The 25,796-nt window shown below is 42.6% G+C and overlaps 1 protein-coding gene across 3 annotated transcripts in view; it reads right to left on the reverse strand.

Moving 5' to 3' along the window:
* The window catches only part of LOC121001698, a 133,008-nt gene that overhangs the window by 40,842 nt on the left and 66,370 nt on the right, over positions 1 to 25,796 (reverse strand). For all 3 annotated transcript variants that reach the window (XM_040432874.1, XM_040432875.1, XM_040432876.1), the window contains exons 9-13: positions 21,953 to 21,983; positions 17,389 to 17,422; positions 14,125 to 14,155; positions 10,733 to 10,786; positions 8,063 to 8,170 (exon numbers count right to left, since the gene is read on the reverse strand). In XM_040432874.1, coding sequence (XP_040288808.1) covers positions 8,063 to 8,170; positions 10,733 to 10,786; positions 14,125 to 14,155; positions 17,389 to 17,422; positions 21,953 to 21,983 — 258 coding nt within the window. The remainder of the gene's footprint in view (positions 1 to 8,062; positions 8,171 to 10,732; positions 10,787 to 14,124; positions 14,156 to 17,388; positions 17,423 to 21,952; positions 21,984 to 25,796) is intronic.

A 25,796-nucleotide genomic window follows, 5' to 3' on the forward strand; every position in this document is an offset into this window, starting at 1 on the left:
GGGGGGGGGTGTAGTGTAGTGGTGCTTGGTGCAACATATTACTGAGCTACCTGTGTCCTCTGGTGGTCGATCCAAACAAAGGGGACCACCAGAGGACCAGGTAGCAGGTATATTAGACGCTGTTATCAAAACAGCGTCTAATATACCTGTTAGGGGTTAAAAAAAACACATCTCCAGCCTGCCAGCGAACGATTGCCGCTGGCAGGCTGGAGATCAACTCTCTTACCTTCCGTTCCTGTGAGCGCGCGCGCCTGTGTGCGCGCGTTCACAGGAAATCTCGGCCATCGCGAGATGACGTATATATGCGTGACTCTGCGCAGGGCTGCCACCTCCGGAACGCGATCCTGCGTTAGGCGGTCCGGAGGTGGTTAAGGACCATTTCAGTTTTGAAGTCACTTTGTGAGGCTTACATAGTAGAAACCACCCACAAATGACCCAATTTTAGAAACTACACCCCCTCAAGTTATTCAAAACAGATGTTACAAACTTTGTTAACCCTTGAGGTGTCCAAAAGAATTAAAGGAAAATGGAGATTTTTTTGCAGATCCATTTTTCCTGGCAACACAGCAAGGGTTAACAGCAAAATAAACCTCAATATTTATTACCCCGATTCTGCAGTTTACAGAAACACCCCATATGTGGTCGTAAACTGCTTCATTGGCAAACAGAAGGGCTTAGAAGGAAAGGAGCGCCATGTTGTTTTTGGAGACAGATTTTGCTGGAATGGTGGTTTTGGCATCATGTTACATTTGAAGGCACACTAAGGTACCCCTACAGTAGAATCCCCCAAAAAGTAACCCCATTTTTTTTTCTATTTTGCAATCTTACACAATCCAATTTTTTTTTAAGGCTGTTTTTGTGTTGCCATTTTCTGAGCCATATTTAACCACCTCAGCCCCCATAGCTTAAACACCCTGAAAGACCAGGCCACTTTTTACACTTCTGACCTACCCTACTTTCACCGTTTATTGCTCGGTCATGCAACTTACCACCGAAATGAATTTTACCTCCTTTTCTTCTCACTAATAGAGCTTTCATTTGGTGGTATTTCATTGCTGCTGACATTTTTACTTTTTTTTGTTATTAATCGAAATTTAACGATTTTTTTTGCAAAAAAATGACATTTTTCACTTTCAGTTGTAAAATTTTGCAAAAAAAACAACAGCCATATATAAATTTTTCTCTAAATTTATTGTTCTACATGTCTTTGATAAAAAATGGTTTTGGTAAAAGTTATAGCGTTTACAAACTATGGTACAAAAATGTGAATTTCCGCTTTTTGAAGCAGCTCTGACTTTCTGAGCACCTGTCATGTTTGCTGAGGTTCTACAATGCCCAGACAGTACAAACACCCCACAAATGACCCCATTTTGGAAAGTAGACACCCTAAGGTATTCGCTGATGGGCATAGTGAGTTCATAGAACTTTTTATTTTTTGTCACAAGTTAGTGGAAAATTATGATTTTTTTTTTTTCTTACAAAGTCTCATATTCCACTAACTTGTGGCAAAAAATAAAAACTTCTATGAACTCACTATGCCCATCAGCGAATACCTTGGGGTGTCTTCTTTCCAAAATGGGGTCACTTGTGGGGTAGTTATACTGCCCTGGCATTCTAGGGGCCCAAATGTGTGGTAAGTAGTTTGAAATCAAAATGTGTAAAAAATGACCGGTGAAATCCGAAAGGTGCTCTTTGGAATGTGGGCCCCTTTGCCCACCTAGGCTGCAAAAAAGTGCCACACATGTGGTATCGCCGTACTCAGGAGAAGTTGGGGAATGTGTTTTGGGGTGTCATTTTACATATACCCATGCTGGGTGAGATAAATATCTTGGTCAAATGCCAACTTTGTATAAAAAAATGGGAAAAGTTGTCTTTTGCCAAGATATTTCTCTCACCCAGCATGGGTATATGTAAAATGACACCCCAAAACACATTCCCCAACTTCTCCTGAGTACGGAGATACCACATGTGTGACACTTTTTTGCAGCCTAGGTGGGCAAAGGGGCCCATATTCCAAAGAGCACCTTTCGGATTTCACCGGTCATTTTTTACACATTTTGATTTCAAACTTCTTACCACACATTTGGGCCCCTAGAATGCCAGGGCAGTATAACTACCCCACAAGTGACCCCATTTTGGAAAGAAGACACCCCAAGGTATTTCGTGATGGGCATAGTGAGTTCATGGAAGTTTTTATTTTTTGTCACAAGTTAGTGGAATATGAGACTTTGTAAGAAAAAAAAAATTAAAAATCATCATTTTCCGCTAACTTGTGACAAAAAATATTAAATTCTAGGAACTCGCCATGCCCCTCACGGAATATCTTGGGGTGTCTTCTTTCCAAAATGGGGTCACTTGTGGGGTAGTTATACTGCCCTGGCATTTTAGGGGCCGAATGCGTGAGAAGTGGTTTGAAATCAAAATCTGTAAAAAATGGCCGGTGAAATCCAAAAGGTGCTCTTTGGAATGTGGGCCCCTCTGCCCACCTAGGCTGCAAAAAAGTGTCACACATCTGGTATCGCTGTACTCAGGAGAAGTTGGGCAATGTGTTTTGGGGTGTTATTTTACATATACCCATGCTGGGTGAGAGAAATATCTTGGCAAAAGACAACTTTTCCCATTTTTTTTATACAAAGTTGGCGTTTGACCAAGATATTTATCTCACCCAGCATGGGTATATGTAAAATGACACCCCAAAACACATTGCCCAACTTCTCCTGAGTACGGAGATACCACATGTGTGACACTTTTTTGCAGCCTAGGTGGGCAAAGGGGCCCACATTCCAAAGAGCACCTTTCGGATTTCACAGGTCATTTACCTACAAACCACACATTAGGGCCCCTGGAAAATGCCAGGGCAGTATAACTACCCCACAAGTGACCCCATTTTGGAAAGAAGACACCCCAAGGTATTCTGTGAGGGGCCCTAATGTGTGGTAAGTAGGTAAATGACCTGTGAAATCCTAAAGGTGCTCTTTGGAATGTGGGCCCCTTTGCCCACCTAGGATGCAAAAAAGTGTCACACATGTGGTATCGCCGTATTCAGGAGAAGTTGGGCAATGTGTTTTGGGGTGTCTTTTTACATATACTCATGCTGGGTGAGAGAAATATCTCGGCAAAAGACAACTTTTCCCATTTTTTATACAAAGTTGGCATTTGACCAAGATATTTATCTCACCCAGCATGGGTATATGTAAAATGACACCCCAAAACACATTGCCCAACTTCTCCTGAGTACGGCGATACCACATGTGTGACACTTTTTTGCAGCCTAGATGCGCAAAGGGGCCCACATTCATTTTATGAGGGCATTTTTAGACATTTGGATCCCAGACTTCTTCTCACGCTTTAGGGCCCCTAGAATGCCAGGGCAGTATAAATACCCCACATGTGACCCCATTTTGGAAAGAAGACACCCCAAGGTATTTAATGAGGGGCATGGCGAGTTCATAGAATTTTTTTTTTTTTGGCACAAGTTAGCGGAAATTTATATATTTTTTTTTTCTCACAAAGTCTCCCTTTCCGCTAACTTGGGACAAAAATTTCAATCTTTCATGGACTCAATATGCCCCTCACGGAATACCTTGGGGTGTCTTCTTTCCTAAATGGGGTCACATGTGGGGTATTTATACTGCCCTGGCATTCTAGGGGCCCTAAAGCGTGAGAAGAAGTCTGGAATATAAATGTCTAAAAAATTTTACGCATTTGGATTCCGTGAGGGGTATGGTGAGTTCATGTGAGATTTTATTTTTTGACACAAGTAAGTGGAATATGAGACTTTGTAAGAAAAAAAAATAATAATTTCAGCTAACTTGGGCCAAAAAAATGTCTGAATGGAGCCTTACAGGGGGGTGATCAATGACAGGGGGGTGATCAATGACAGGGGGGTGATCAGGGAGTCTATATGGGGTGATCACACCCCTGTCATTGATCACCCCCCTATAAGGCTCCATTGAGATGTGCGTATGTGTTTTGCGGATCCGATCCATGCATCAGTGGATCCGTAAAAATCATACGGACATCTGAATGCAGCCTGAAAGGGGGGTGATCAATGACAGGGGGGTGATCAATGACAGGGGGGTGATCAGGGAGTCTATATGGGGTCATCACCTCCGTCATTGATCACTCCCCTGTAAGGCTCCATTCAGATGTCCGTACGTGTTTTGCGGATCCGATCCATGTATCAGTGGATCCGTAAAAATCATACGGACATCTGAATGCAGCCTTACAGGGGGGTGATCAATGACAGGGGGGTGATCAGGGAGTCTATATGGGGTGATCACCTCAGTCATTGATCACTCCCCTGTAAGGCTCCATTCAGATGTCCGTACGTGTTTTGCGGATCCGATCCATGTATCAGTGGATCCGTAAAAATCATACGGACATCTGAATGCAGCCTTACAGGGGGGTGATCAATGACAGGGGGGTGATCAGGGAGTCTATATGGGGTGATCACCACCGTCATTGATCACGCCCCTGTAAGGCTCCATTCAGACGTCCGTATGCGTTTTGCGGATCCGATCCATCTATCAGTGGATCCGTAAAAATCATGCGGACGTCTGAATGGAGCTTTACAGGGGGGTGATCAATGACAGGGGGTAATCAATGACAGGGGGGTGATCAGGGAATCTATATGGGGTGATCAGGGGTGATCAAGGGTGAATAAGGGGTGAATAAGGGGTTAATAAGTGACAGGGGGGGGGGGTGTAGTGTAGTGGTGCTTGGTGCAACATATTACTGAGCTACCTGTGTCCTCTGGTGGTCGATCCAAACAAAGGGGACCACCAGAGGACCAGGTAGCAGGTATATTAGACGCTGTTATCAAAACAGCGTCTAATATACCTGTTAGGGGTTAAAAAAATCACATCTCCAGCCTGCCAGCGAACGATCGCCACTGGCAGGCTGGAGATCCACTCTCTTACCTTCCGTTCCTGTGTGCGCGCGTTCACAGGAAATCTCGGCTCGCGCGAGATGACGCATATATGCGTGACTCTGCGCAGGGCTGCCACCTCCGGAATGCGAATCTGCGTTAGACGGTGCGGAGGTGGTTAAGGCAAAGTGACCAAAAAAATTGGTATTTTGGCACTGTTTTTATTTTTTTACACATTCATCTGACGGGTAAATCATGTGATATTTTTATAGAGCCGGTCATTATGGACATGGCCATACCTTATATGTGTTCTTTTTTATTTTATTGTATATGGCTTGATAAGGGGAAAGGGCGTTTTTTGTTTTTACTGGAAACTTTATTTAAAAAAAAAAACACTTTGGGCTGCCTTACCAGCCATTGGGTCCCTGTCACCACAGTGTGGGGACCCAATGGGATGGTAAAAGCTTGTGCATGTCGTGGTCAGCGTTGATAGTGACATATAAACTATTAATGCGCCGGCATCTATGCTATCAGGAAGGGGTTCATTGTTTATTTATTTTTAATTTTGGGGAAAGGGGAGCAATTACAGTTTTTTTCAAAACTTTTTTTTTTTTTTTTTTACTTTTTGTTAAGTCCCCAATTGGACCCCAACTTGCAATCATCAGACTGCAATTTGTATAGAATAATGGAATTTGCTCCCTAATTCTATACAGAAATCACTAAATTACAGTTCTGTGCTTCCACCTGCTGGCCTGAACTGTAATATACAAGTAATAAAAATGGAATTCTAGTACAGGCTCAGGCTCATTACTATGAATTAACGCCTTCTCCGATCTCTGACTAGAGAGTCTTAGAGGTTAAATGCCCATGATCAGCATTACCGCTGATCATAGACATTAGCCACGGGTGTCTGATGTATTTAACGGAAGGCACCCGGTGGCTACAGCACTCGCTCCACTCCAGAGCGGGTGTCATCTTTAAAGACCCGATGTCAGGAAGGAGTTAAAGGGGTTATCCCAAGCTTTTAAAATTGATGGCCTATCCTTAAGTGACACTGTCAGAAACCCTGATCATCAACTGTTTAAAGGGGTTGCAGCACTTGGCAGAGCACTGCAGCCTCTCATTTGTTACAATGGACTGGAGACTGGTTCATAATGCCAAATAACCTTGAATAGTCAAATTTTCATTTTAAAGCATGATTTAGAAAAAGGCAATAATAATGTGACAACAATACTTTATTAACAGAAGCCCACATGAAACTCACCAGTTTCTTCAGGCACATGATATAATAGCAGAATGATCTTACACTGTAATTGATAATATGGCTGTTATAATAAACATTTATCCACTATCCTAAGATAGGTGATAAATGTTAAATCTCTGGGGGCTCTCCCTCTGGGACCTCCACCAATCACTCTTACTTTACTTTTCTTTTAAAATACATTCTTTATGGTTTTAGCTACAGAGGAAGGGTGGGGCTTACAAAAGAAGGGGAGAGGAACTGAAACATTAGAATAGCAGGGACAGGGTCTTTTTAGATAAACAACAGACACATTTGAACTTCTTAAGGTAATGGAATGAAAAGGGTGGCTCACCTGTTCACCAGCAGGATGCAGGTGCTCAAATCAGTATGGTTCACCCATTCACACAGTTAGGCTCCATTCACACGTCCGCAAAATGGGTCCGCATCCTTTCCGCAATTTTGCGGAATGGGTGCGGACCCATTCATTCTCTATGGGGACGGAATGGATGCGGACAGCACACAGTGTGCTGTTTGCAGCCGCAATTGCGGAGCGCGGCCCCGATTTTGGGTCCGCAGCTCCGCAAAAAGATAAAGCATGTCCTATTCTTGTCCGCAGCTTGCGGACAAGAATAGGCATTTCTATGGGGGCGCCGGGCTGGTGTGTTGCGGACCCGCAATTTGCGGGTCCGCAACACACCACGGACGTGTGAATGCAGCTTTAAAAATAGTTCAAATAATTGGTTAACCACTGAAGAAGGGACCAGAGAATGTCCCGAAACGCGTTTGGTAGAGGAGGACCCCCGAACTTTTATGTGACTGTATACCAAGAATTTACAATACATCGGAGAGCTCCGCAATTTCGAAGAAGAATCTGTACCTGCGATTACTACTGCTGCACGGTTTACGAATAATCACGGCACCCAGCTGACACCATCCAACAGCGTACAAGAGCAAACAGAAACTTCGCACTGAGGTAAGATCGCTCCAAGCTTCGTGACACGTGGGACGCCACGGCCGGCTTGCAATTTGAGATCCCTCAGCAACAAATTGTATATAAAGGGGATTTTGCCATAACAGAAGGATTGCAGCTTGTTTTAAAAGGTACCTAGGCTAATTTATCGAAAGCCCGAATGTTCGTGAACTTTTTGTGAATTATCTATATCGGATACATCCATTGCTATACAAACAAGTGGTATTTAAAAAGGACACGTATATACGGTTACTGTTATGGACATAGATCAACAGAGGCTGGATTTTAGTGTGGAAGCATTGTTGCAATAATCGCATGTTGTAAGAGATACAAGATCATTATCACGAATATAATATTTCGAATATACTAGGATTGTTGTATATGCTTATCATTGCGAATATTTTATTCTGAATATTTATTCTGAATATTTTTATACAGGGATTGTTTTCAATGCTTTCATTCTTCTGTTTTAGTACTGATTTATCTAGGTGTGTACACAATTTTACTAACTACTGGTTTTATTAGGTATTTACTGTTATAGTGGGATTGCTTTTATTAATAAATTGACTTTATTTAAAGTACAAAAGTTTTTGTTGTGAATCCAGAGAGAGTGCCAAACATTATTTGAACATTTGAACTTCTCACATGAAATATCAATTGTATGACAGAAATAAAAAGAAACAAATATAGACAGGTCTAAAAAGAATCCAAGTGCCATTAGGTTTAGTGTGCAGAGGTGTATGACAGCGTCTGTTTGTTGAGGATGGGGAAATTCATGGGTCAATTAAAGTGTTTTTACTGAACCAATGCAGTCTGCATCCAATAGCTCTCAAAATAAAAATAACTGAATTTTTATTGAATCTTGAATGCTGTAAAAACTAAACTTGATACAATATTAGTTTATGAACAAAGAGAAGGTAAATCAGGTGCACAAACAGGTATGAGCTAGTAGTCATTGGTCCCGAGTTGCTTAAAATACCTGAGTTTTAGTCTGGTCTTCCCGAAATTTCATCAGTGCTTTAGTGCAGTTCTTAGTGATTTGCTGAATAAATGAGGCATCACCATCATTTTTTATTTCAAAAGTTCGCTGAAAGAAATAATATTAAAAGGAATTAATATTTAATAAAAAAGAGAATAAAGAAAATATCAATTTGGGGTTCCGTAGAAGGCACTGGGCTTCCCAGTAATTAGATTCCCGTCACCGTAGGGCAGGTTTAGGGAGGGAGCCCCCTCCCTTCACCAACCCCGTACATATCGCGGTCAGCGCTGACCATGGCATAAAAGGGATTAATGCACCGGCATCAGTCTATTCAACGATGCCGGCGTATACAGCAGGGGCTCAGCTGTCAGTTTCGCATCTGCCCGATCAGAGTGTCATACATGTATGGTGCTGGGCGACAAGTCATGTCCCGCAACGCCGTACATGTATGGTTCTGGTTGGGAAGGGTATTAATATAAAACATGTTTTATTGGGCACAAATTAAATAAATAAAAAATACTACACATATTAGGTCGACACAAATGTAATAACCAGAAGAATGAATTCATTATGTTTAGTATGAAACACGAATGGTATAAAAAAAAATAAAAAAAAAATAAATAAAAAAATGGCAAAAATAATTCTTTGCAATATTTCTGCAGAAAAAAAACATATAATCCAAAAAATACGGTACTATAAGAAGCACAGGACTAAGGCGCACCTAGGATTTGGAGGAGGAAAATAAGAAAAAAAAAATGTTTTTATTAGACCTCAGATCAGACCCCCACTCTTGATCAGACCTCAGATAAGACACTCAAAATCAGACCCCCAAGCTCCATCAGACCCCCATCAGCCTTAGATCAGACCCCCATCAGCCTTAGATCAGACCCACATCAGCCTTAGATCAGACCCACATCAGCCTAAGATCAGACCCCCATCAGCCTAAGATCAAACCCAATTAGCCTAAGATCAGACCCCCATCAGACTCAGATCAGACCCAGAACAGACCCTCATCAGACCTCAGATCAGAGCTAAAAACAAAAAAAACAAAACCTTAACTCACTTGCTCCGGATGGCGCTGCCACTCACTGCTCCTTGGTCTTGTTCCAGCCCACACTGCACTGTGACTTATTGTCGCACAGCGTTAGGTCAAAGTGCGTGCCCATGTGCACTACGTCTTGATGCTGTATGTTGTCAGGACACAGTGCAGACTGGGGCCCGGAACAAGACCAGGGAGGGCAAGTACTGTGCAGTGCTTTTCTCACCGCTCCCCGTGCCTCTTGAATGCTGATGAACGCTTTCATAATGGAAACGGTCATTAGTATTCGAACTTTAAGATGCACTACCACTTTCACCCCACTTTTTTGGGGAAAAGGAGTCATATAGTACAAAAATACGGTAATTACACCATGATTTATCTATATCCCAAACAATGGCAAAAATATTTTTCATAAGAAAAGGTAAAAAAAAATACTGCCATGTCAATAAAAAAAAGTTAAACCCCCACAACCTCGACTTTCCCTAAAGAACCATGACTTTTTTTCTCATTCGCTCCATAAAAAAAGTATAACAATTATTTGATAATAAGCATTCAAAAAAACAACTTATCCCACAAAAACAAGTACTCATACATCAATGAAAAAGTGTATCCGAACACAATAAAAGACTTCTATAAAAGATGATTCATTGTGCAATAACATAGTATTATTAAATAGTAAAACATATTTGGTATAACCACATTTATACAGTAAAAAATGTGTTATTTTTACAGAACAGTAATCAGTGTGAAGAAAAAAAAAACAAAAAAACAATGCAGACTTGCTATCTTTATTTCCCTTTCGTTTTCCTATGTTTAATCCCTACCTAAATGGTACAAAAGACCTTTTAGTGGAACACACCTGTTGGTGAACAAGGAGAAAAATATATGGATAGAAGAAACAATATATCCATACCAAAATCAGTTCAATCAAATAAATAATAACAGATATTTAAACAAAATGATAAATCTCAATCTGTGATGCATTTCCTTGTGGGGAGATACCACAGATATTACATGGAGGAATATCACACATCAAAAATGCCCAATAGGAGCAACATGTGCATAACCTGATTAAAAAAAGAAAAAAACAAACACACACACACACACACACACACACACAATGCCAGGATTCATGGTTTTGGCCATCTCACCTACCAAAAAACATATATAAAAAAACTAAAACTTGCATCTACCCCAACATGGAACCAATCAAAATTACAGCTCTCCCCCAACACAAAGAAACTTATTTTCTTATTTATGTTTTTTTTTTTACAAAAGTAGTAAAACATAAACAAACAAAAAAAATGGTGCTATTGCATTCCCATTCCATTCCATTATTTCAATACATAAGAGAAATTAAATGGCGCCATTAAAAAATACACTTTATTGTGGGAAAAGTACTCATGTCTGCTCCTTGAAGGCAGGGATAAAAAAAACAAAAAAACAACTGAGAACTAAAAAATTTGACTTGTCTGTGATGGGAATGGGGTTAATAAAGTCATGCAGTCAAGTATGGTCTAAATAAAGTGTTTCTTTTTTACATTAGTAGTAGTAGGCAGAAAGTTATCCTCTTCCCCCATCATTTTGAGCAGGTAGGGCAGTTCACCTGCAATTTGAGAATAAAAGCTTACCAAGTAATCCAAAAAGTCATTATTTGTTTTGAAGGCTTCAAGCTGGTTCGATTTCTATAAAAAGAAAAATAATTATATGTTTTAGGGTATGGCTCCACGGTGACAGTGGTTGCGGCCAGGATTGCAGAGTAGCAGTAATCCATTAGAAATGAATGGGATTGCAGAACGAGTCACAAAAAAATCCCACTCGGCTGGATTTTTTTGCGACTCACGCTGAGATCCCGTTCTTTTCTATCGGATCACCGCTACTCAGCGGTCATGGCCGTGACCAGTGTCACCGTGCAGCCGTACCCGTAAGATAAAATTTGCAATTCATGTTCAATCTTTAACCCTTTCCCACACAGTGCTGTTATAGTATGGCATGTGCAGTCAGAGCCTCCCTCATCAATCAGTACTGTTAGGGTATGTTCACACAGCAGATTTTTGATGCAGATTCCACATTGATTTTAATAGGGAATCCACTTCACACATTGTTTTTCTATTCTTAATAAGGATTCCGCTTGGAATCAGGGTCCAGAATTCAAACTGAAAATTGGTAGGAATAAAAATCAACAGCAAAACCGCATCAAAAACCAGGTTAGGAAAAAAATGCATCCAAAAAAATCTGATGCGGATTCCGCATCATGTTTTTTTCGGTGCAGAAGATACTCTGTGTGAACATAGTTTTATGGTGCGGGAGCTGTGTAACAGGATTAATGACAAACTGACACATTGCTGCAACAACTGGGATCAGCTTAACCTCTTAGATGCCACAGTCACTAGCAGCTATGTCACCCAAGTGGTTTTACAAAGAAATGGGGGCTCCTTCTGTAAGTTTATTGGCTCCAAAAAGCCCTGAATAATAGACGGCCAGCTATAACACACTGTGATACAGCTGAAGCACAATGTGTATGATGTCCTGCTACTTCCTGGATGCCATACACATCATGCTTCTATTGCCATCACCAGCATACTGAACGCAGCTTCCCTATACTCTTATTTTTGTCATAGCCTATTGCCTGTAGAACAAATGTTACTACTAGGACTGCAACGGTTACTCTATTAAATCGAGTAACTCTACAGTCGTGGCCAAAAGTTTTGAGAATTACACAAATATTAGTTTTCACACAGTTTGCTGCTAAACTGCTTTTAGATCTTTGTTTCAGTTGTTTCTGTGATGTAGTGAAATATAATTACACGCACTTCATACGTTTCAAAGGCTTTTATCGACAATTACATGACATTTATGCAAAGAGTCAGTATTTGCAGTGTTGGCTCTTCTTTTTCAGGACCTCTGCAATTCGACTGGGCATGCTCTCAATCCATTTCTGGGCCGATTCCTGACTGATAGCAACCCATTCTTTCTTAATCACTTCTTGGAGTTTGTCAGAATTAGTGGGTTTTTGTTTGTCCACCCGCCTCTTGAGGATTGAGCACAAATTCTCAATGGGATTAAGATCTGGGGAGTTTCCAGGCCATGGGCCCAAAATGTCAACGTTTTGGTCCCCGAGCCACTTAGTTATCACTTTTGCCTTATGGCACGGTGCTCCATCGTGCTGGAAAATGCATTGTTCTTCACCAAACTGTTGTTGGATTGTTGGAAGAAGTTGCTGTTGGAGGGTGTTTTGGTACCATTCTTTATTAATGGCTGTATTTTTGGCCAAAATTGTGAGTGAGCCCACTCCCTTGGATGAGAAGCAACCCCACACATGAATGGTTTCAGGATGCTTTACTGTTGGCATGACACAGGACTGATGGTAGCGCTCACCTTTTCTTCTCCAGACAAGCCTTTTTCCAGATGCCCCAAACAATCGGAAAGAGGCTTCATCGGAGAATATGACTTTGCCCCAGTCCTCAGCAGTCCATTCACCATACTTTCTGCAGAAGATCAATCTGTCCCTGATGGTTTTTTTGGAGAGAAGTGGCTTCTTTGCTTCCCTTTTTGACACCAGGCCATCTTCCAAAAGTCTTCGCCTCACTGTTCGTGCAGATGCGCTCACATCTGCCTGCTGCCATTCCTTAGCAAGCTCTGCACTGGTGGCACTCCGATCCCGCAGCTGAATCCTCTTTAGGAGACGATCCTGGCGCTTGCTGGACTTTCTTGGACGCCCTGAAGCCTTCTTAACAAGAATTGAACCTCTTTCCTTGAAGTTCTTGATGATCCTATAAATTGTTGATTGAGGTGCAATCTTAGTAGCCACAATATCCTTCCCTGTGAAGCCATTTTTATGCAACGCAATGATGGCTGCACGCGTTTCATTGCAGGTCACCATGGTTAACAATGGAAGAACAATGATTTCAAGCATCACCCTCCTTTTAACATGTCAAGTCTGCCATTTTAACCCAATCAGCCTGACATAATGATCTCTAGCCTTGTGCTCGTCAACATTCTCACCTGAGTTAACAAGACGATTACTGAAATGATCTCAGCAGGTCCTTTAATGACAGCAATGAAATGCAGTGGAAAGGTTTTTTTGGGATTAAGTTCATTTTCATGGCAGAGAAGAACTATGCAATTCATCTGATCACTCTTCATAACATTCTGAAGTATATGCAAATTGCTATTATAAAAACTTAAGCAGCAACTTTTCCAATTTCCAATATTTATGTAATTCTCAAAACTTTTGGCCACGACGGTACACAGATTAGTTTGTGCCATGTGACCACGGAGCGTGAGTGAAGCCATTGCTATTACTCACGCTTCATGTTCCCCCGCCGACCGCCACTGCGCTGCACTGGATCCTGACCTACACACATAGTCAGGACATAGTGCACTATGACCTGACGCTGTGTGACGCTGGAAGAGTTGTAAAGTGTCAGTGCCCCTTCTGGAAAGGTAAGTATTGCACTGGCGCTGGAGACTGATGGCTAGGAGCGGGAGATGGTGGCACTGGGGGAGTAACTGATGGCACTGGGGGAGCTGAGGGCACGGAGGACTGATGGCACAGAGGATTGATGGCTTAGGTGGTGATGGCAATGGGGGGAGCTGATGGCACAAAAAAATGATGGCATGGGGGAGGTGATGGCACTGGGGGGGGTTAATGGACTGGGGGGAGCTGATGGCGCAGAGGACTGTTGGCTAGGGGGGGGCTGATGGCACAGAGGACTGATGTCACTGGGGGGAGTTGATGGCACAGAGGGGAGCTGATGGCATGGGGGGGCTGATGAATTTTTTTAAAGGAAAACATTCTTTAAAATTATTATTTTTTTCTTATCAGAGTATTCGATTAATCAATAGAATATTTGATTACTAAAATAATCGATAGCTGCAGCTCTAGTTGCTACTGGCTACTAACATAACACTATGGTGAAATAAATAAATTAATTAATAATTGCAGTAAGTCTGGACTGCTGCTCTCTTCATTCTGTTCTTGGATGCAAATGGAAAAACAACATTTTTATGTATTACTTACCTCAATCTTTTCAATAATACGTCCTATGCCACTGTAAAGAAGAAGTAATAAGTTAGGCAGCTGAACTTCTCAGTATAATAAATAGTGCCATGGGTTTACAGAGTGCCAAAGGGATGAAGTGTAGCTTCCTTGCACATTAGCTGGTTGCAGAGAACCCACCTACAGTAGTTAGCACCTGGTCAGGAGAAACTAACAGCACCTACAGATTAGGGAAAAATATGAATACATAATGCCTTCTAAAATCAATGCAATGCAGAGTGGATGTGCCTAGGGTTCAAGAAAATAGCGCACAATAGGGTAGTACGTCCTAACTCTTCAATAGGACAAAATAAAATGCTTAGTGATTAGAGGCTCACCTTCTAGAGTTGTGCTAAAATAGGCACAACTCTACTGTAGTCGTATCAAATGAAGAAATGGTTGCCTTAGGGTGTGCAGCCGCAGGATAAGGATCCAATGTAGAAGGATGTCCAGTCCCTCTTTATTGGCTGTGGCGTAAATGAAAGAAGAAATTCTGCTTTTTGCCGCTCAAAAACCCGGTCAAGGCAAACTTGAGTTTCAAACTTCTTTTTATTCCAATAAGATAGGTTTCTAATAATTGGAAACCTATCTTATTGGAATAAAAATAAGTTTGCCTTGACCGGGTTTTTGAGCGCCAAAAAGCAGAATTTTTTGTCTCATTTATTCTAAAATCAATGGACAGTCATATAATATACTGGCATGGCAAGTTCTCCAGGCAAGAGGCAAGAGGCAAGTGTGTGTGTGTGTGTGTGTGTGAGCGGGGGACTAATGTATCATTCTTGAATGCTAGTTCTCTGACATACAGAAGTTGCACATTTTGGCACCTCTTAATATTTCTACAGCATCGCACTCCAAGAGGATTGTTATTAAGAAATGCCAGTGTTAATACATTCCACCCATATTTTTGGGATTGGGAGAATTTAAGGCTATGAACACCTTTGGAGGCATTTTTTATTACTGTATTTTACTCATTTTGGCCTGAAAATAAAAATTGTTTTGGTCTTCATTACAAATTTCAACAGTTTCTGTTCTTCAGTCTTCATTTTTATTGTATCTGCAGATTGTCTGTTTTACAGAAAATCAGTCAGGCAGCTGCTCTGAAGGCTGGATGTTTAGCCTTTATCTCGGAATTCATGACAGCTCATAAACAATAATTTAAGCCATATGCTTATCAGTTTGATAGGAATTTAGCTAGTGTTTATGAGATATCAGGATTTCACCTACATATACAGCCATCAGAGCAGTTGCCTGACGCAGTCTCTAAAACAGAAAACAAAATAGTCTGCAGATTCACTGAAATGATTTTTAAACCAAAATAAATAAAATGCAATGATAAGAAAATTGCCCCCAAAGATGTTCACAGCCTTTAAAAAAAGGCATCAATACTTTCATATTTTTTGTCATCTAGTTTTTCATTTTCTAGCTTTCACATTCATAAAGAGGTACATACTGTAATGTACAAACCCTAAAACTATGCAATTTTTTTTCTAAAGCAGTCCTTATGTAGAACTGTATTTTTCACTTGTGCAAATTTTTTTCCAAAGCAGTCCTTATGTAGTACTGTATTTTTCACTCTATAAGATGCACTTTTCCCCCAAAAAGCAGGGAGGAAATGGCATTGCATCTTATAAAGAGAATACTAATGAGTGCTTCCATATGGAAGCGCTTATGTCACGGACACTCCCGTGACAGATGACAGGAGATCAGAGAGACTGGCAACACGTGGGTCAATCTGAATGGTTACTTGTGGATCATTTGTGTCTGTATTGTTTTGGTAATGGCCACTCCTCTGGCAGGTGTTGTTGGTTTAGTCATTTAACTTCCCCTATTTATTACTGCTTACCCATTTTGGGGTTGCGGTTTATAGTTTCAGTTTCTGGACTCTGGGCTAGCTAGTTGTTGGATCTTGGTTGAGCTCCTGGCGCTGCCTTTGCTCCACGTGAATTTAAGTGTCGTCTTCCCTAATTGTATTTTGTTTGTTGTATTTCCGTCTTTTGTATCTAGGCCTGAGGGAGACTCCTGTTCATCCTTCTGGTGGAGGAATAGGTTGTCTCAAGTCCTGTCACTATACCAGGGCCCTACAGGGTGTGTTAGTGCTCTAGGTTCCTGTGTATGAACTTTCCTACCATCAAGGTCAGTTCATACTGTTAGTTAGTCAGGACCTGGATTAGGGTTGTTTTAGGAGGTGACCTTCTCCTTTACCCTAGTTTCCAGGCCTAGTTCCTATGCCTTTCCTCCTGTGCTCGGTGTGGTTTCCCACCCACACCGCATCCGTGACAGCTTTTTAGTACAGTAGGCTCTGGGATCTGCTAGCACTGGTATTACTCACTGTTTCCTGGTCTTTTCCAGACACCATGCTGTGATGTTTCCTGACCGTGTACAGCGTCAGGACGTCCTGTGCGTAAGCACGCACTATGACCTGATGCTATGTGGCGTCAAGTCACAGTGTAGCACAGCAGGAAGAGCGTGACGGATCTCCTTAGTGGTGGCACTGTCCGGAGCAGGAAAATTAAGTTGTTTTATTCATTTTTTTGGCTGATCTGAGGTCTGATGAAGATTGGGGGTCTGATCTGAGGTCTGATGAAGATTGGGGATCTGATATGAGGTCTGATGAAGATTGGAGGTCTGATATGATTGAAGATCTGATATAAGGTCTGCTGAATACTGTTGTAGATTGGGGTCACAGGAAAATCAGTTTTTCTTATTTTCCTGCTATAAAAAATATAGCGCGGAAAAATATTGTATATTATTGCTTCACTGTAACAGACAATCTGAAATACATATTGACATGGCTCAATGAAACTTAAAGGGGTTCTGCAGTTATTTTAAACTGATGATCTATCCCGACACCCGACACCCCTGCCGATCAGCTGTTTGAGAAGGCAGCGGCGCGGCTTCTCACGGTTTACTGCTGGCCAAGTGACGTCACGACTAGTATCAACTTGCCTGGGCGGGGCTAAGCTCCATTCAAATGAACAGATCTTAGCCCCACCCAGGCAACTTGATACTAGTCGTGACGTCACTGGGCCGGCGGTAAACAGTGAGAAGGCCGCGGCGCTGCTGGAGCGCCGCTGCCTTCTCAAACAGCTGATCGGCGGGGGTCCCGGGTGTCGGACCCCCGCCGATCAGATGCTGATGATCTATCCAGAGGATAGATCAACAGATTAAACAAAGTACAGAACCCCTTTAACTAATTTTTATATATTTTGAACAAGTCCAATAGCATGTTATGTAAAAATTACATACCTGTTGCGTTCTGAAGAAATCTGATGTGATATTCCTGTTATAGCAAAAGCAAAATTTATATATCAGTCCTAATGCACAAAGAAATGTGTTGCAAAAGAAAGAATGTGCAAAATAAATTTAGCAGAAAGCCATTTTGCATTCAGCATTTAACTGCCATTTCATTTTGTCAAATGAGCTAACAGCAGCACTGTTAGATTAGTAAATGTATTTTTATTGACACAGATACAGAAGAAGGTTATGATGACACACATCAATAGGGTTATAAACATTGGGGCAGATTTACTACTATGCGCCAAAAACTGACATGCATGTGTAATACCCCAGAGTGGTATTACCACCTCTTTGTGACCCCCTACTCTCTCCTATGGTTGACCCAATGTCATCTTATGTATTGATTTCCAGGTCCTGTATCATATGCATATTCTTTGCCCTGTAATGCAACTGTTAAAGTGTATTGTACCTGGTCTACCAGCAGATGGTGGCAGTCATGGCAGAGCTAGTTGGCCTGGAATGGAACCTGCTTTCCATTCTAGTCCTCTCTAAAGAGGGAGGAGTTTAGTTAGTGAAGGTCAGTCTAGAGCAGGGATGCTCAACCTGCAGCCCTCCAGCTGTTGTAAAACTACAACTCCCACCATGCCCTGCTGTAGGCTGTCCAGGAATGATGGGAGTTTTGCAAAAGCTGGAGGGCCGCAGGTTGAGCATGCCTGGTCTAGAATATCCCCTGCAAGGGGAAGGGTGTGTGCAAGCCAGCAGAGCTGGGCATAGAGGCCCAAGCTCCAAGCTTCAGAACGCAGGAGGAGAAGTTCCCTGGATAAAGATAAAGATACAGATCAAGATAAAGATAAAGATAAAGACAGAGTCAGACTACCAAGCTAAGTACAGCAGAAAGGAAAAGTTTATATTTAATTTGACAGCACAGCAGAGCTAAAGAGGTTCAGATGTAGCAGAGCCAAATGTGTTTGCCTGCCAAAACTTATGCCAAAGCTTGCTGGTGACCAAGATAAAGTTGGACGATTGTTTTCTGATGCAAGTTTATTCAAGTAAAACTGTCTTCAACGTTAATACTAAGTCTGGACTCAATCATTTCTACAAATCCCTCAACTATTCCGACTGTTTGCACTGCTTTGGACGACAATGCCTGGGGTTCTAAGATATCCAAGTAGGAGCACCGTGACACGTGCACAGCCACAAGACTTAAAAGGGACATTATAGGCTACCCTTACACCACTCTGGCATTCCTATATCTGGGTACCACCTATCACCAACACCATCTTCTTAAGGGGACTCTGTTCCCTGTTGCTGAAATGCAACTGGCGTCACGACAAACCAAAAACTCTTTCACTTTAAAGGACCCCTGGTAGTACCCCGTCCATTGCACATGCTTTGCATCACAGATACCAACTGTTTTACACATTTTTCTAAGCTTTTTATGCCTTGCCCAACAAGGGGGCATGGCTTCACAGGAAATGTACCTCTGTGCACCAAAATTTTGTTGCGTTTTTTTAAATTAAAGTATGCCAACTTTTAGGTGTTGTAAACTTAGGCTACACAGTTTTTTTGGCGCACAGACAAAATTCTGACACACTATTTACATTACTTCAAATATCTTGGCAAAAGACAACTTTTACCATTTTTTTTATACAAAGTTGGCATTTGACCAAGATATTTATCTCACCCAGCATGGGTATATGTAAAATGACACCCCAAAACACATTCCCCAACTTCTCCTGAATACGGAGATACCACATGTGTGACACTTTTTTGCAGCCTAGGTGGGCAAAGGGGCCCATATTCCAAAGAGCACCTTTCGGATTTCACTGGTCATTTTTTTACAGAATTTGATTTCAAACTCCTTACCACACATTTGGGCCCCTAGAATGCCAGGGCAGTATAACTACCCCACAAGTGACCCCATTTTGGAAAGAAGACACCCCAAGGTATTTGCTGATAGGCATAGTGAGTTCATGGAAGTTTTTATTTTTTGTCACAAGTTAGTGGAATATGAGACTTTGTAAGAAAAAAAAAAAAAAAAAATCATCATTTTCCACTAACTTGTGACAAAAAATAAAAAATTCTAGGAACTTGCCATGCCCATCAGCGAATACCTTGGGGTCTCTTCTTTCCAAAATGGGGTCACTTGTGGGGTAGTTATACTGCCCTGGCATTTTCCAGGGGCCCTAATGTGTTGTAAGTAGGTAAATGACCTGTGAAATCCGAAAGGTGCTCTTTGGAATGTGGGCCCCTTTGCCCACCTAGGCTGCAAAAAGGTGCCACACATGTGGTATCGCCGTATTCAGGAGAAGTTGGGGAATGTGTTTTGGGGTGTCATTTTACATATACCCATGCTGGGTGAGATAAATATCTTGGTCAAATGCCAACTTTGTATAAAAAAATGGGAAAAGTTGTCTTTTGCCAAGATATTTCTCTCACCCAGCATGGGTATATGTAAAATGACACCCCAAAACACATTCCCCAACTTCTCCTGAGTACGGAGATACCAGATGTGTGACACTTTTTTGCAGCCTAGATGCGCAAAGGGGCCCACATTCCTTTTATGAGGGCATTTTTAGACATTTGGATCCCAGACTTCTTCTCACGCTTTAGGGCCCCTAGAATGCCAGGGCAGTATAAATACCCCACATGTGACCCCATTTTGGAAAGAAGACACCCCAAAGTATTCAATGAGGGGCATGGCGAGTTCATAGAATTTTTTTTTTTTTTGGCACAAGTTAGCGGAAATTGATTTTATTTATTTTTTTCTCACAAAGTCTCCCTTTCCGCTAACTTGGGACAAAAATTTCAATCTTTCATGGACTCAATATGCCCCTCACGGAATACCTTGGGGTGTCTTCTTTCCGAAATGGGGTCACATGTGGGGTATTTATACCGTGTGCGTTTTGCGGATCCGATCCATCTATCAGTGGATCCGTAAAAATCATGCGGACGTCTGAATGGAGCTTTACAGGGGTGTGATCAATGACAGGGGGGTAATCAATGACAGGGGGGTGATCAGGGAGTCTATATGGGGTGATCACCACAGTCATTGATCACGCCCCTGTAAGGCTCCATTCAGATGTCCGTATGCGTTTTGCGGATCCGATCCATCTATCAGTGGATACGTAAAAATCCACCAGGATGTCTGAATGGAGCTTTACAGGGGTGTGATCAATGACAGGGGGGTGATCAGGGAGTCTATATGGGGTGATCACCACAGTCATTGATCACGCCCCTGTAAGGCTCCATTCAGACGTCCGTGTGCGTTTTGCGGATCCGATCCATCTATCAGTGGATCCGTAAAAATCATGCGGACGTCTGAATGGAGCTTTACAGGGGTGTGATCAATGACAGGGGGGTAATCAATGACAGGGGGGTGAGCAGGGAGTCTATTTGGGGTGATCACCACAGTCATTGATCACACCCCTGTAAGGCTCCATTCAGATGTCCGTATGCGTTTTGCGGATCCGATCCATCTATCAGTGGATCCGTAAAAATCATGCGGACGTCTGAATGGAGCTTTACAGGGGTGTGATCAATGACAGGGGGGTGATCAGGGAGTCTATATGGGGTGATCACCACAGTCATTGATCACGCCCCTGTAAGGCTCCATTCAGACGTCCGTGTGCGTTTTGCGGATCCGATCCATCTATCAGTGGATCCGTAAAAATCATGCGGACGTCTAAATGGAGCTTTACAGGGGGGTGATCAATGACAGGGGGGTTATCAATGACAGGGGGGTGATCAGGGAGTCTATATGGGGTGATCACCACAGTCATTGATCACGCCTGTGTAAGGCTCCATTCAGACGTCCGTGTGCGTTTTGCGGATCCGATCCATCTATCAGTGGATCCGTAAAAATCATGCGGACGTCTAAATGGAGCTTTACAGGGGGGTGATCAATGACAGGGGGGTAATCAATGACAGGGGGGTGATCAGGGAGTCTATATGTAGTGATCAGGAGTGATCAAGGGTGAATAAGGGGTTAATAAGTGACGGGGGGGGGGTGTAGTGTAGTGTGGTGCTTGGTGCAACATATTACTGAGCTACCTGTGTCCTCTGGTGGTCGATCCAAACAAAGGGGACCACCAGAGGACCAGGTAGCAGGTATATTAGACGCTGTTATCAAAACAGCGTCTAATATACCTGTTAGGGGTTAAAAAAATCACATCTCCAGCCTGCCAGCGAACGATCGCCGCTGGCAGGCTGGAGATCCACTTTCTTAGCTTCCGTTCCTGTGAGCGCGCGCGCCTGTGTGCGCGCGTTCACAGGAAATCTCGGCCATCGCGAGAGGACGCGCCGGCGCGTCCAGGAGGAATGAATCAACCACCTCCAGGACGCGTCTGTGCGTACAGCGGTCCGGAGGTGGTTAAGACTGTGATTTGTATTCTTAGACAGTGCAAAGTATGACACTATCACTGAATATGCTCCATTGTGCTGTATTTTTCGTCAGATCGGCAACACTATTACAACAACAACAAAAATAACACTTGTTAGTATTCACAAAACATATTCAAGTTATTCAACTTATGGTTTTTTGCAGATAATACCCCCAGAAATGTATACATACCTTTCAGTTGAGAATTTTCTTCTGTAATCAGCTAGAAATAAACAAAATGTGTTTTTTTTTATTTTTTATTTGAATAATCAACATTTCAACAGATATTAAAGGCTATGTACACCTTTGGAGGCAATTTTTGTTCACGATTGCATTCTACTCATTTTTGGCTAAAAATCATATTTTCAATTGGCCTTTATTAAAAATGTTGAGCTCTTCTGTCACAAAGAGTTAACTGTTTTTCTAGAAGTGTGACTGGTACTTTTACTTTGTGCCTATCATCTAATAACCCTCATCTCTAATCTACTGAGAGTTCTTATTTAACCCCTTAAGGACCTTGCAATTTTTCACCTTAAAGGGCTTCTGTCAGCCCACTAAACCGTTTTATTTTTTTTTTGCTTAATAATAACCCCTACACTGCGATTTATCCATACATAAGTAAAATAATAATTTTGGTTCAGTAGAATTTGCTAAAACCCTATTTTTATAATATGTAAATTACCTTGCTACCAGCAAGTAGGGCGGCTACTTGCTGGTAGCAGCCGCATCCTCCGATGGTAATGACGCCCCCTCTGCTTGTTGATTGACAGGGCCAGCGGACGGGATCTTTCTCCGCTGGCCCTGCCTGTTTTCATTCAATATCTGGCGCCTGCGCCGCGGCCGTACCTATCTTCAATCGGCGCAGGCGCACTAAGAGGCGGCCACTCACTCGGCCGCTTCATCCTCAATGCGCCTGCGCCGGGTGTAGATGTGACGTCATCGGCGCAGGCGCATTGAGGATGAAGCGGCCGAGTGAGTGGCCACCTCTCAGAGCGCCTGCGCCGATTGAAGATAGGTACGGCCGCGGCGCAGGCGCCAGATATTGAATGAAAACAGGCAGGGCCAGCGGAGAAAGATCCCGTCCGCTGGCCCTGTCAATCAACAAGCAGAGGGGGCGTCATTACCATCGGAGGATGCGGCTGCTACCAGCAAGTAGCCGCCCTACTTGCTGGTAGCAAGGTAATTTACATATTATAAAAATAGGGTTTTAGCAAATTCTACTGAACCAAAATTATTATTTTACTTATGTATGGATAAATCGCAGTGTAGGGGTTATTATTAAGCAAAAAAAAAAAAACGGTTTAGTGGGCTGACAGAAGCCCTTTAAGGACCAGGCCATTTTTGACAAATCTGACATGTGTCACGTTATGTGGTGATAACTTTAAAACACTTAATTATCCAAGCCATTCTGAGACTGTTTTCTCGTCACATATTGTACTTCATGACAGTGGTAAATATGAGTCAAAATATTTAATTTTTACTTATAAAAAAAATAACAAATTTACTAAAAATTTTGAAAAATTAGCAATTTTCTAAATTTCAATTTCTCTGCTTTTAAAACAGATAGTGATACCTCCTAAAATAGTTATTACTTTACATTTCCCAAATGTCTACTTCAGGTTTGGATAATTTTGTAAATTATATTTTCTTTTTTTGGGGCGTTAGAATGCTTAGAAGTTTAAAAGCAAATCTTAAAATTTTTCAGAAAATTTCCAAAACCCACTTTTTAAGGACCAGCTCAGGTCTGAAGTTATTTTGTGAGGCTTACATAACAGAAACCACTCATAAATGGCCCCATTTTAGAAACTACACCCCTCAAGGTATTCAAAACGGATTTTTCAAACTTTGTTAACCCTCTAGGTGTTCCACAAGAATTAAAAGGAAAATGTAGATGAAATTTCAGAATTTAACTTTTTGGGCAGATTTTCCATTTTAATCCATTTTTTCCAGTAATAAAGCAAGGGTTAACAGCCAAACAAAACTCAATATTTTTTACCCTGATTCTGTCGTTTACAGAAACACCCCAAATGTGGTTGTAAACTGCTTTATGGGTACACGGCAGGGCGCAGAAGGAAAGGAACGCCATATGGTTTTTAGAAGGCAGATTTCACTGGGATAATTTTAAGTTGCCATGTCACATTTGAAGACCCCCTGATCAGAGGCGTCTCGAGACTTTATGAGGCCTTAGGCGATACTCGAACATGAGGCCCCCACAAACACAAGATATGCAAGCGATAATAAAGATTAACCCTGGCTGTACTGTATGTGACATCACTGTGCATATTAACCCTGTACTGTGACTAACAGTACAGGGTTAACATGCACAGTGAGTGACATCACAGTACAGGGTATACACAGTGATGTTAGTCAGGGTTAAGCAGCTGCATGCTTGCAGCACATAGTACAGGGCAGGGACGTGCACAAACATTTTGAAGGGCAGGGGCCTAAGTAAAAAAAAAAAAAAAGGCACTTCTCAAAATTTCAAGAAATGACTGCTCACATACATGATACAACACTGTCTGCCCACATACATGATGCCACATGGAGAGACACTTCCAGATAGTTTTGTGGTGACGGACAAAAAATAATGTGGTGCTTATAGAACAGACTACACAGTGTAGAGGGATACTGTATATCGTGTGGCACAGTGTATGCTATATGTGTATAACAAACATATTTCACATGAAAACTTACAATTACTTGGCTTGGCCCTTGGGGATCTCGGACACCACTTCAACACTTTGGCTGGGGGCTCGGTGCAGCCGATTTGTTTTATCCTAATGAGAAAGATTTCATAAGGATTTGGAGAAGGGGCAGAGGGATAGCAGAGCAGGGAGAGGCTGGTGCTGCTACTAGGGGGTCATACCATGGGGGAGTAATAAAGCCCACCATAATGCCCAACCCAGTAGTAATAATTCTCCTTATAATAGACAGTGCAAAAAATACCCCCTTGTAATGCCCTTAGTTGAGCTAATGTTCCCATAGTGTCCCCCATAATGTGCCAGTATAAAATACCCCTATATAGTGCCCCCAGTAAATGCCCCCATAGTGCTCCTCTCCCCCCTTCCTCCTAGTGCCCCCATAATGTACCAGTATAAAATGACCCTATATAGTGCCCCAGTAGATGCCCTCAGAGTCCCCTATAATTTGCAAGCATAAAATACCCCTTCTTAGTGCCCCCCGGATATGACCCCATAGTACTCCTCTCCCCCCTTTCCCATAGTACCCATCATAATGTGTCCCAGTATAAAATGCCACTGTACAGAGCCCTCCATATAACATACCCCTTCTTTGTGGCCTCAGTAGATGCCACTAAAGTGGCCACTAATAATGTGCCGACAAGAAGTGCCCCCATAGTGCCACCTAATAATGTGCCAATAAAAAGTGCCCCTAATGATGCCCCCGGCCTTAATGTCACATTACTCCCCCTCCATTCATGTCACATTTCTCCCCCTCCATGGGCCTGGCAGCAGCACATCTTACCCCCCCATGGCACATTTCTGGCCCAGGGGGGGGGGGGGGGGGGCACAGCAGCCAGCAGGTCACACAACTGACCTTGGGCTTCTTTGGGCACCACTGTCTGTCTTCTGAGAGGTGAGGCAGGACACTGAGAGGTGAGGCAGGGCCCTGGCTCCTTCTCCCCTGTGGCTGCGCAGCGCTCTGATGGCGGGGCTGGTGTTGCACTCAGTCAGAAGACGTGCCTGTGCGGCAGCACGCTCCGAGCCCCAGCAGCCACTGCTCTCTTAAAGAGGCAGAGAGGGGCTCAGAGCTGCCGGGCCGCGGTGGCTCTTATTAGTCCGCTTAGCAGGCCACCCGCAGAAGCCAATAAAATTGCGGTTGCGGCGGTGTCGGGTGCGGGTGGGAGCTAGAGCGAGGCCCCCATCACCGCGATGACTTAGGCGGCCTCTGCCTCTGATGCATCCCTAGAGTAGAAACTCCCCAAAAAAATGACCCCATTTTGGAAACTACGGGATAAGGTGGCAGTTTTGTTGGTACTATTTTAGGGTACATATGATTTTTGTATGCTCTATATTAT

Source organism: Bufo bufo, chromosome 5, assembly GCF_905171765.1.
Source record: "Bufo bufo chromosome 5, aBufBuf1.1, whole genome shotgun sequence".
In the NCBI taxonomy this organism is placed as follows: Eukaryota; Metazoa; Chordata; class Amphibia; order Anura; family Bufonidae; genus Bufo; species Bufo bufo.